The sequence below is a fragment of the Phyllostomus discolor genome, chromosome 12 (assembly GCF_004126475.2).
Source record: "Phyllostomus discolor isolate MPI-MPIP mPhyDis1 chromosome 12, mPhyDis1.pri.v3, whole genome shotgun sequence".
In the NCBI taxonomy this organism is placed as follows: domain Eukaryota; kingdom Metazoa; phylum Chordata; class Mammalia; order Chiroptera; family Phyllostomidae; genus Phyllostomus; species Phyllostomus discolor.
In genome coordinates, this window is record NC_040914.2 from 72,606,649 (window position 1) to 72,619,893 (window position 13,245).

General features: G+C 46.7%; 1 protein-coding gene across 1 annotated transcript in view; it reads left to right on the forward strand.

Moving 5' to 3' along the window:
* CDH13 (cadherin 13) overlaps positions 1-13,245 on the forward strand; it is a 1,016,810-nt gene that overhangs the window by 770,700 nt on the left and 232,865 nt on the right. The window contains exon 7 of the mRNA XM_028501894.2: positions 8,689-8,867. Within this exon, the coding sequence (XP_028357695.1) occupies positions 8,689-8,867 (179 nt within the window). The remainder of the gene's footprint in view (positions 1-8,688; positions 8,868-13,245) is intronic.

Genomic DNA, 13,245 nt, shown 5'->3' on the forward strand with positions numbered 1-13,245 from the left:
TATATAATCTATATAATAAATGTTATTTATTCACTTTCTGCTATATTTGCTTTCTGCCTTTACCAGAGAAGATTAGTTGTGACTGCATGGAACAGCAAGTCCAAAATGGCAACAGCTCAGAAAGATTGGCTTTTACTCTTCTGAATTTATTTCTTGCTCATGTAAACAAAACAGGAGGAAGGCATTTCAGGCTTCCCTTAAAGCTCCATGGTCATCAGAGATGCAGGGACTCAGACTCCTTTTTTTTCTGCTTTCCCTTCCCACCCTGTGGTTTCTATTTGAAGGACTACCTCATGGTCCAATGTGGCTGCTGAAGCTATAGTCATCACATTGTATTCCAGGAGGCAGGAAGTGAGGAGGTGTTACAAAAGCACATACCCCCTGGTAAGATCCCTTTATAAGGAACCTTCCCAGGAGTCTCACACCCAGTACTTCTAACTATATCCATTGTCTAAACTTTAGTTCATTGCCACAGTAGCTGCCAGAGAAGCTGGAACATGTAGTATCTCAGTTAGTCAGCACTGTGGACAGCTAAAATTAGGGTTATGTTTCTAAGGAAGAAAGGAAAAATGGGAACTAGATAGCAAGTCACAGTCTGGGCCACAGTCCCTTTAGCAAAGGAGAGTTCAGGTGTTGGCTCATTGGGTTACTAGCTCTGTGATCTTCTCGGCCTTTCCTCATCTGTACAGTGGGCTTAACAACATACCTCCTGGGGCTACTCTCGGATCCAAGAAGTTAATGCATATTTCTATCATTGTGTCTCCAGCACCTCCTACTTTGCTGGGTCCTGGAACCATGTAAGGAAACTTCCCTGTCGCAGAAGTGAGGTGGAAGGAAGGAGGGCAAACTCTTTAGAGTGCACGTGCCATTTTTTAAGTTGTAATCTCTCACCAGAGTACACATTAACAGCATTTTAGTTCATGTCTTTGAGAAAAAGAATTGGCTTTACTGACAAAGGCAAAGTTTGCAAACTGGTGAGCCCTGGACCAAAGTCCACCATGACCTGCTTTGCTCAGCTTTCTTAGTTCCATTCAGTGATCTTTTATTTTTTTACATTTGAACTAGTCTCCAACACATACTCACTTTTACAGTTTATACAAAAATCTAAATTCCCATCTTTTCTTGAAAAATCGAAAGGACTTGCACTTCAGAAATGCAGCAATGACGCTGAGCTGAAAGGAGGTACCTGCCCCCTTAGACAGGACATATATCCTTCCATTTGCCATCATCCCCCCCATGACTAACTGCACTGAAATCCCTTTACTCACGTATGGCACCTGTGTGGGCATTGGGTGGGGGTTGGAGCACTTCATTTTTGCCCCAACTCCCATGACCCCATTTTGGGAATGGGGCCACAGAGTCACAACAATGGGTGTGCTATCAAAGAAGAAGCCAGAAGTCATTGACATCTTCATCAAAACTCGCATTATCAAGAACTTTCTGGGTCTAATGCACAGCCTAAACACCATATGAAAAATGGGATAGCCCTGGCTGGCGTAGCTCAGTGGATTGAGCGCAGGCTGGGAACCAAAGTGTCCCAGGTTCAATTCCCAGCCAGGGTACATGCCTGGGTTGCAGGCCATAACCCCCAGCAACCGCACATTGATGTTTCTCTCTCTCTCTCTCTCTCTCTCTCTCTCTATCTCCCTCCCTTCCCTCTCTAAAAATAAGTAAATAAAATCTTTAAAAAAAAAAAGAAAAATGGGAGAGAATCTTTTTGCTGGTGAATAACAATCCCCAGATAACTGGAGGATACAGAGAAATGCCCCCAAAAGGAGAAATGACAACAAAGCTAAGTCTTCCAGACTTTGCTTTGGGTCTAATCCTGCTTCCCTCCTCCTCAAAGTCAGAGTAGAAGCACTTCTCTCTGCCCTCTGAGGGTTCAGACAGGGCTTTCTTTAGCAGCCTCCACACCCAGAGCAGAGAGCCAGCCTCCTTCTGCCACCCCACCTGCCAGGAAAGTGTCTTGGAGATAAGCAGGAAAACTTAAAGTGAATTATGAGTAGCAGCTTCCAATTGGACACTCCCTCAAATGAAGATAAAGCAGGCCTGAAATGCTAATGTAGGTCAATGGGAAAATAAGACGTTATTTACGACTCATTCCATGGGTGACTTCTCAGGATTGCACACACTGCAGAATGTGGCTGCCTGTGGATACCTATCAGGTTGGTTCGGTTATCTTTTGTCAACTAATCACTTGACAGTTTTCCTATTAATTCCTGTATACACAGAAACGTTGATAAGGCCAGAGGAAGATGATTCATGCATGGGTGCACTCAACCAGTTTCTCAGCTCGTCCAAGGGAAGAAAGGAATTGTTTCCTTACAAGATTTTAATTAACTCCCGCTCCTATAGATCCCGAGTGTGAGTCCTAGAAGTAGTCTGAGTTGGACTCTAAGTGGTTGGGTCCTACATGATATTTTGCTTATCATCATTGCACACAGCTGTGCTTCCCCCAGAACTGAGTTGCAAATTGTGGTAGTCAATACAAATAGCAATAAAATGTATATCTCTTGACTATTTACCATTGCCTAGGCATTGGACTTTATATGCATTAATTTTTATTTTCTAAATGGCAACAGTATCACCCCCATATGGGGAGAAAATTGGTGCTTGGGGGGAATATTAAAAAGATTAGATATTACAATGGTTTATGGCCCTCCAAAGGGCCATAGTATGTAAGTAGATATACAGTATATCTATTGAGGGGAGTGGCAAGTAGGAAAGAAGTTCTTAAAAAGACTCTTGGTGGGTTGATGATGAAAAACAAAGGTTGAGAAACACTGCATGAATTCACTCAGTGCCCTCAACAGCCCATTAAGGGAGACACTGTTTTGTAAATGAAAACGCTATGGTTTAGTAAAATAAAGGAATTTGCCCAAGGATGTGCAGCAGCTGCCAAATGGTGAGAGGCCAGGGTTGCAAATGAGTCAGCCTGCATCCTAACAGTGCCTCTAACACTGCTCTGCCTCCAGTTCGCACACCTAGATCTCTCTCTTCACCATGAAGGGCTGTTAGGAGAGAACTGAGTTGTGCCCACCTGCTTGGTCAGAAAGCATCCCCAAATTGGTGTGACCGGTGGTGAATTGAATGACTGGCTATGGTCTGTGTCCTGGACCACTGTGGTTACATTCACAACGGTTCTCACGTCTGTGCTCTGATAGTCATGGCCCTGAGATATGTCTATATCTGAAAACAAATAAGTAAATAAATAAATAAACTTGGCCGGTAGGTAGGGTGGCAGACTCACCTGGAATCCCCTCAGCCCTGGGCAAACTGGCTGGTTTCTCATCCCACATCTAGAACTCTCAGGTCGGGCATTTGGAATCAAGTCCCCCAGACCTCCCTCAGCCTGAAAGATCCTCAAGAGAAATTTGGTTTCCAGTTAACATCACTCCAAGTACACAAGACGGGGTACAAGATGTGTCTATGTCCCTCTCACCTGGCCGAATAGGCCGAGGCGCCGCTAGTCTGAGGGTTTTCTCCTGCCGTGGGGTAAGTCAACACACAGAGCCAGTCAGGGAGGCAGCATCCTCAGTCACGTTCTGCTTTTAGCAACCTTGGAGGCCCATCTCGTGGGTGACTCAATCACAGAGATCAGCATTTGGGTGGCTTTAAAACACACCACCCCCTCTCACACATTCGGTGTTTTACGGCCCTGAGACGTTTTGCTAAGAGCTCACTCAGTGACATCTTCCATCTTGGCCCACACCGGTTTCTGCAGTGTGCGTCTCCCTGGAAAGATGCATCTGCCCCAGCTGTGCTCTCAGAACTCCAGTGCCAAACATAGACCTGAGCACCCTTGTCTCAGTACATTATTGATTATGGAGGTATAGTTTTAAAAAAAAAAGAGTCTGCCACCTTTGATCATCTGAAGAAAATGTTATAGGATGAAGTCAAAGAAATTTCAAGAACAGAATAATGTCATCACCGGCGGCACTGAGCCTCCCATTGGAGGCTGGCTGACCTTTCACAGAGACGGACAACCCCTCGCCCTCAGAGCCGCACGCCGCTTGAAGTCACAGGGAAGCGAAACTTCAAACAGCAGCTTTCAAGCCGTGACACTAGGCAGCGCTTTCCTTTCATCAGAGCAAGGGGCTCTCTGACCAAGACAAAACTGCCATAACCGTTCATCAGCCTGTTGTGCTGGTGACGGTGTCCTACCACAAAAGAAAATCATGGCCCGACCTGAGACTTTCAACTGTCAACTTGTAATTCTTTTCTTTTGCTTTGGAGGGGCCACTGCTAATTTATCTGGATCTGGCTCTGGGAGCAGCAGGGTGACTGTCATTTATTTTGACACTCAGGGGAATATTGTGATGGGGAGAAGACCAAAATGTTCTGCATGGAGGCCGCACACCCATGTCTGTCGCAATTATCATCTCTCTGCCATGGGAAATACGTGTAGGCATGAGATGAGCACTGCTGTGAGGCTGCCGGGCTGATGGAAATGCACGAGCCCTTCTTCAAGTCCAGGGTCAGGCACAGAGGCCACCCGTGGGCAACTGGAAGGGCTGTCCTGATGCTTACCTGGTTGGCACGCCTTGGACTTGGAATTGGTGTGTGACTGCTGAATCCAGTTCCAACAAGGGCCTCCAAGGGGCAAAAACGAGCTAAGAGGAGGCCATGAAACATGCTGGCTGTGAAAGATGCCCAGACGGCACTGTCCACCCTTGTCCACCCAAGGTAGACAAGTTATCCTTGGCTTCAGGTCAGTGTGGAATAGACAAAGCTACAGTGAGTTAAGAGAATGTATTTCTCCTGAAACAACATCAACAGAGGGTCTACTATGCGTCAGATACTGAGCTTGTAACTATGAACAAAATACAGTCTGTACCCTGCAGGAGCTCAAATTTAGGACTATGTGGCCCATCGCAGATGATGTCCTTTAGATGAAGAGCTTCATCAACAGAGAAGTTTGGGAAGTGCTACAGGTTATGCCCTCTTGGAGATTTTCAACACGCATTTGCTTATTAAGGGCGCTAAGAAGTTCCCCAAGAAGGAAAACCTGCTTAACCAGGGTTAAGCAAATTTCCCAAATGTGTTTCACTGCTGAGCCCATGGAATCAGAGGTCCTTGCATACAATTTAGGAAAAGCTGGATTGGAAGGTTTATCCAGCCACTGTAGGACCTGAGTCCCAAATCTTGACCCAGCCCCTGCGGGAAAGGCTGGCAAGGACAGGGTATTGGACCCACAAAGTGGACTAGGACTCAGGACAGAGCCTTGGTCCTGCAGGGAGACTGGAGTAGCACAAGGAGAAGCAGTGTGGACGTGTGTGTGTGTGTCTGTGTGTGTGTGTAGAGTTGTGATCCCCATAGCAGAAACCCAAGCATAGAGACCAAGGGCAAGGGCAAGGTGAAAGGGAGAGGGTGAGGCGGGGACGGTGAGTGATGGGATGGGCACCAGGACTCACCCTGCTGTGCCACGTCCCAGGTTCTAAGAGCAGTTTAATCGTGCGCTCCTCTGTCTGAGGCCATTGCCTGCCCTGCAGATTTGATAGGAAAAGGCATCCTCCTCAGAACATTAACGCACCCAGTGCCATACCCGTTCTTTAAAAATACTATGCCATTACATCTTTACAATAACTAAGACAAAGTGTTACTAATATACTCGTGTGATAAATGGGAAATTGAGGCTCAGGGAGGACTGAGTTAGTGCAAATCTGAGCCTAGACATTTCTTCAGCGCTGCAGACCTATTTACACAACACGGGCCCCATTCAGTCCCCGCAGAGGCGGGCCTCAGAGGCGAGCCCCAGTCAGTGTGTACGTCTAGGGTAGGACAAAGGCAGCGCCTAAAACCAAGTACACCTGCTCTCTGACAATTCATTAAAATGAAAACCACTTCTGTGTAACCTTGGGAATATTCCAGGAGAAGCTTTTATTGTATCATGTTTTCAAATCTGTAAAAATAACAACCAAAAAAACACATTATCAATGAATTTCCCAGTGAAAATGGAAAATTCATCAAGCGGGGAGGATTTTTTTTTCTTCCTCTAATTATTTTAATGCAAATGATGACAAGTTGAAAGCCATGATGACTTCATTTTTTACTCTTTTGCTTGTTTGTCTCTGACTTCAATTAAAGGCAGATTAAATAGGACACGGATTCCGTCAATCAAGATTCATTAGACGCTAACAAAGTGCAGGGCACTGGGTCACGCATACTTAACCGGACACTGTCTGGTGTGGACTTGATGGGTCTGAGGCCTCCTTCCATACCTTAGGCCACCAAGACCTCACTTAGCGCATCCCTGGGAGGGGCTGTGGGCCTCTGATTTCAGATGGAGATTTCCCTGGTAGGCCTGTTTCCTAGACCAGGAAGGCAAGCAAGTGCCACTCATCACATTAAGCCGATGCACAAGGAGCGGCTGTGGACCGCTGGGCTGAACGAGACCCTGATTCCACAGTGTGGCTTAATGGAAAACAAGGCCAATGGGTCTGCTGATACCTTCTTCTAAAGGCAAGCAGCAAGAGAAGGGAGCTGCACATGCCAAGATTTTTCTATTCTTGTACTACCAGGGGTGTCCAACCTTTTGGCATCTCTGTGGCCCAAGGCAACTCTGAAGAAGAAGAGTTGCCTTGGGCCACACATTAAATACACAACCACTGACAAAAACTGATGAGCAAAAAATAAAGGTTTAACCTAAATTTACAATTTTGTGTTGGGCTGCATTCATAGGCAATCTGGCCCGCAGGTTGGACACCTGGACCCTGAAGTTTTCCCTGTGAAACAGGGTACAACAGAAAATGCATCTTGATGCATCTGTCTTAATGGCAACATTGGTGAAATTAACTGAGACTGCTTAACAAATCGATCCAGCCTGCGGGTGGTCAGAGTCTCCTTGTTTACCTGATCCATCAGGCCTAATGGCCGATAACCTGATTCACATCGTGGGGAAAAGCAAACGGCTCTGAGGGCTTCTGAGGCACTGCCGTCCAAGTGACAGGGACACCGGGAGGCTGGCTGAGCTGGGTGAGCTCTGTCCCCTCTGAGCTCCGGCATTCTCTGTATATGAATATCCCTCCTAGGAACAGCAGGTCTGCAGCTGTTGTGTCGTACTGGTTAGGTGGCCCTTTGTGGGCCCAGAAGTGTCCAGAATCAGAAGATGGGACTGGATAGCCATAGGAAACGAAACTGCCGTGAAAAATCGTGGTTGGGCAGGTTACCCTGAGCCAAATATGATGGCCCACAATTGCCAAGACCATCAAGATAATGTGCCCAGTTCTGCTCTAGACCATGCTTCCACGAGTACTTAGGATTATGATCCTTTTAAATTAAATTTTAATTGCAAAAGCAATATATTCTCCTTGTAAAAATGACCAAAACATTAACAGGCTGTGCCAAAGTCTTCCCTCATCACCATACCTAATGCCAGTCCTCTGAGAGAGGCTCATTTCCCAGATTTAACCACCATGCCCGTATGAAATTCACCTTAATAGAGCTTCTTCTAATCTATACACTTACACACATAAACTGTCCCTGCGAAATAGATGCATGCTGTGGGATTTTCTGTGTGCAGGCAGATTCACAAAAATGAAACCATGCTACGGTTAATCTTCTTCGATGTGACATTTTTCGCTTAATGCTCTGTCTTGGAGGGCCCTGCATGCTAGAACACATTAGATCTACAACCTTTTTAAACTGCCGCAAAACAGTTCTTAGTATGGGAGAGACCATCACTTTAGCGATTCCTCTGTTGTTGGACCGTTAGGCTGTTCCCCGGTGTGTCACCAGGATGGATAATCCCGCCATGGACACCCCTGCAAAACCCCCTCATGTAAGAGTTTCTCGAGAGTAGATGCCAAGAGGGAGAGTGCATTTGTTTTTACTCGTTGCTGCTCGATGGTCCTTGAATGTGGCGGCTCGATGGCCCTTGAATGGTCCTTGAATGTTCCCCTTCATGTCACTTGTGTGTGAGCGAGACCCTGTACCTGACACCCTTCTCACCCTTGGCATATCAAACAGTCCTCATGTCACCCTCATCTTCATGTTGTCTTTGTATCTAAAGTACCTGAGACGGTGCGTCTGCCACACAGATGGTGCGAAGTTAACATTTGCTCACGTTCCTTCCATCCAGAATGTCTTTCCCATCGAGGTCCCTCTTCACCCACTCACCCCTTAGACACCTGCCCCAGGGACCTGTCCTGGACTCCAGATTAGATGAGGTTGTCCTTTGTGTTCATTAATACCCTCTCTTGGTGCACTGGATATGCGTATTATTTTTACATCCTCATATGCTATCTCTCCCACTAATCTCTGACCTGCTGGACAGCACAGAATGTGCCATTCTCACCTCTGTTTCCCCAGCACCTGGCCCAGGACCCCACACACGGTAGGCATTCATAAGAGCTCTTGAAATGAAGGCCTTTGTCATGGAGCCACATCTTCAACAGAATGAAAGCCTGTGAAAATGAGCAGCATATCAGCAGAAGGAAAAAATTAAGCTGTCAATCTGCTGAACAGCAAAGATTCCTTTATTTCAGGTCTTTTAACATGATGGAGTGGGGAGGGAGTGGGGAAGAAAAGCTAAAAAATATCAGAGCTGGAGAAATGCTTTCCATTTTTAATCTGGAAAGCAATTGGCATATCACTTCATCGCCATTGTCTGGGTGGGGGACAGGGGCTCCACCTGCCTGTCACTGTCTCCCAGTGACCGTCTCCTGTCCTCCTGTCCTGCCCGCTTAGGAACCACAGTGATGCGGATGACAGCCTTCGACGCGGACGACCCATCCACAGATAATGCCCTCCTGCGGTATAACATCCGTCAGCAGACGCCTGACAAGCCATCTCCCAACATGTTCTACATCGATCCCGAAAAAGGAGACATTGTCACCGTTGTGTCACCTGCACTGCTGGACCGAGAGGTAAGCTGAGAGACACACGTCTTCTTCTTGAGAATCAAATGCGACTGTCACTCGAGGGGAGGTGTGGTGCTGCAGTCAAGGGCGCTTTGCATCCTGACGGTGGGAACGAGATATTGACACATGGCTACAAAGGGAAATGGGGTGAACCAAAACACACACTATAAAAAGCTGTATCATCTACGGTTACTTGAGTTCATTTTGCTGATGCTTGTGTTTCCTCAGTGGCTACTTATTCATGAGGCCCCGGATATTGTGGACCCCTCTCCTTACCTCTCAGCCATGAGGGAGAGGGAGGGGTGAAGGAAGGGAAGTTGGGAGGGAGAGGCTTTGCCTAACAGTGAGGCTCCCCGCCGGAGTCCAGTGGCTTCGGCCCCTTTCCGTTCTCAAACCCCCTGCTGCGCACACCATTGTCTTCCCCTGGAACCACTCTCTTCCTTCAATCTCTGCCCTTTAGGCTGTGTGAACCCCCACACATCTGCCAGGTCAGATGTCACAAACAGGTGACACGTGGGCCTTGGTCAGTCCATGCCCGTGCTCTTTGGCTTTTGCCAGGGTGTTTTAGCATTTTCACATTAGTTTCTGTGTCACAGTATTCAGAGTTTATATTTCTTTTTTTAAAATTCCAACTTCTAGCCTTTCTGGAAGTCAGAAATTCTGGAAGTTTGGGGCCTGATTTCCACCTGTGCATAACTGGTAACATCAGCTGTAACAGTTAGATGGGGCTGGCGTCAGCTGTCCCACTCAGATGGGACATGTGCTTCTTCCCCACATCTGACCCCTCATACAATTGGCCCCGCCCCGCCCTTTCTCCTGGGCTCCAGGTCTCTTCTGCAGCCCACTGTGGACTCCTTCCCTAGGAAAGCCTCTTGGCCCTTCAAACACAACATACCAAACCAACTTGGGGGTCACCCGCCCATCTATCCATGCCCCTCTGTCCCACTGCCAACCTGCTCCCATCCTGGAATTTCTTGCTTCCAACATGGCATAACCCCACAGGCATGGGTAGCAACCTTGACCTTCTGCAAGCACCATCTGCCCTGCCGTAACTGCCCGATTTCCCTAATGGGCTCTGTGCATATCCCTCTTGGTATGTCTAATTAAACAAATCTTGGGGCAAAAAAATACCTTCTCTCCTTTCTGCTTTCTACGCTGTGGCTTCTCACAAGATACTGGGGTGGACACACCTCCTCTGAGAAGCCATCCTCCTCCACCTGAGTCTTCCACTGTCGTGTTCTTTCTCTAACCTCTGCCTGTGCTCACCTGTAGCCATCACGTGGCATTTCCCATATGCCCCATTGTCATTTGTCACCTTAAAGAATATCCCTTCCTCGTTGTCTAGACCTGCGTTGTCCCATGTGGTAACATGTGCTCGTCACGTGTAATTATTTAAATTTTAATTTTCAGTAATTGAAATTAAATGTAAAACAGTTTTTAGTCTGACTAGCCAAATTTCAAGTACTCGGTAGCCTCCGGCACGTGGCTGGCAGCTGCCGTGCTGGCGGGGACAGACAGAGAACATCGCCGTCCTCACGGGAAGCTCTGCTGCGCAGCGCCGACCCGGCCTGTAAATTACTTGGGAACAGAGACCACGATCGTGTGCGTGTGTGTTTCCTCACGGGCTCGCGTGGTTTGAGCACTCCTTAAAACTCCTCTTTAAAACGTCTCCTTATGTGGGTTTGGGCATGTAGGCCAAAATGAATTGGAAATGACGCTAAGATTTTTATACTTGAGGGAGAGGAAACAGTAGCTAGAAATGGGAAGTTATTAGAAGGGAGGGTGAGAATGAAATTTGCATTGAAACTGTGGTTGTCACTTAGAAAATGTGGTCGTTGCTAGTTAAAAATAGGAAATGAGGGGGGCATACTGAGTCAATTTCCTTCCTTTTCTCTCCCATTCTCTTTGCACCCCTCCCTGGTATATGGCTGCATGACTGCCATGTTGTTGCCTTTGGAGGCAAGTCACGACTTCCCAGTTCTCTCTGTACCACCTGACCGAGTGCACGTATGCATGCACACACATGCACGCACACACACCCTCTTGGCCAGACCCCTAATGCTCCTAAAGGTGCTTAAAAATTCTTTTTTTAAGATTTTATTTATTTATTTTTAGAGAGGGAAGGGAGGGAGAAAGAGAGAGAATCAATGTGCGGTTGCTGGGGGCCGTGGCCTGCGACCCAGGCATGTGCTCTGACTGGGAATCAAACCTGCGATGCTTTGGTTCGCAGCCCACACTCAATCCACTGAGCTACGCCAGCCAGGGTGCTTAAAAATTCTTACAAGGGAAAGATAAAATGCACTGATTTTTTTCATCTTAGTTCTCTTTTTACTGATAGAAAATGTTTTGTAAGTCTCAATTTATAAATCAAAGTGATAATATAGTGGATCATTCCATTTTTTTCAGGTTTATTTTGGTGACAGATGCGTTTCAAGCTTATTATCTTTTCATTTGGGTTTTGGTTAAGTTACAATGAGGATGTAATTATGGGAATTGAATTAAGCATTTCTAGCCACATACATAAACAGCTCAAAAAATAAAAAAGGCAAACGCAATTTAACCGAGATTGGAAAATCAATGGAAATGAGTGCAGAGTGTCACTTTTCTGTGGGGGTTTCCACAGTGCAGTGCTGACCCGGGCAACCAGTCAAGGAAACATCCCTGGATTCGGGCAAGCGCTGTCGGTTCACTCGTGCTGCCTGGGCTTCTCGTCTGCATGGTGGCTGAGGAACGACACGTGACTCTGAGTCACTCGTCTTTGAAGGGGCAGAACTTGCACGTCAGACAGACTTCCAGCCAGGGTGTCCCACAGTCTGCAGTGTTTCCATCTCACTGTGCCTTTCCTGCGGCTCCTGTGTGTGCGACGGCTTCCCTCGGCAGGACCGTGCGATTACTTTTCATTATTTCTGGAGAACCTCACAAGTATCCTGCCTTTGGCGTGGTTTTAAACATCTACTTCCGGAGCCCCTGGGCAGAATATTCAACACAGATTTATGGGCCACTCCTCATGGAGAAAATACTCCATCGGAGGAGCCCTACAAACTGTGTGTGGTTCCAGGTGACATTAAGTTTAGCCACCCTGTCTTCACTCACGGTACTTCCAACAGCACATTTGTCTGTTGAATATCGTGAGTGTAATCAGCAGGTAAGGGCCCCTTTAGAGCAGGGGCCCCTGAGATTGTGCACGCAGGTTGCCCCCCTCCAGTCCTCACCTTGTTGGGAGTGGGGGCTCCAGAAACCCACCCTCTGGTTGACATGAACTCAGTGGACATCAGATGTAAATTTTTCATTTTGAATTTCCATTTAGTAGCTTTCGTTTCATGAGCACTGCAGGGAGTGGCGTGCACCATTTCCGTGTGCAGGCCCATCCGTGTGCCTTCCCTGCCTTTCCCGCATTTACCTCACGATGAAGCTGGTCAGTGAGGACAGTCAAGGACTCCAGTAAATGATCTTTTTTAAAATTTATTTTTCAGTTATAGTTGACATACCATATTATATGAGTTTCAGGTGTACGACATAGTGATTAGATAATTATGTACCTTATGAAGTGGTTTCCCGATACACCTAGTGCCCATCGACAGCCCACATCTAGTTACTATGGTGTTGCTGGCATATTCCCTGCCCCACACTTCACACCCCTGTATCTATGACTACAACTCGCACTCTTAACCCCGTTCACCTGTTTTGCTCACATCCCTTTCCCTCTGGCGACCATCATTTCATTCTCTGTATCTATGAGTTTGTTTCTGTTTCATTTGTTCATTTATTTTGCTTGTTAGATTCCTCATATAAGTGAAATCATATGGTATTTGTCTTTCTCTGTCTGACTTATTTCACTTAGCATAATACCCTCTGGGTCCATCCATGTTGTTCCAAATGGCAAGATTTTTTTTTCATATAGCTGAGTAATATTCCAGTGTGTGTGTGTGTGTGTGTGTGTGTCCTTTATCCATTCATCTGTTGACATCCATTTAGCTTGCTTCAATACCTTGGCTATTGTAAGTAATGCTGCAGTGAACATAGGGGTGCACACATCTTTTTCACATTAGTATTTCAGATTTACTTGGATAAATACCCAGAAGTGGAATTTCTGGGTCACTTGGTAATCCTACTTTCAATTTTGGAGGTAACTCATACTGTTTTTCATAGTGGCGATATGTTACCATTTTGATGGTTGCCCTTTCTTCTTCCTACCCTCCCTTCCCAGGTTGTCCCACGTGGGGCCAACTGTGGTAGGTGCCCCCACTGAGCTGGTCCTCTGCACTCTTCCAGCAGGAAAGGGATTTACCCAGCTTGTTCCCTGGTGTACTCCCAGACCTTAGCACACAGGGTATACTAAAAAAAATACTGTATTGAGGGGTGGAGAGAGGGGTGCAAGGGAGAG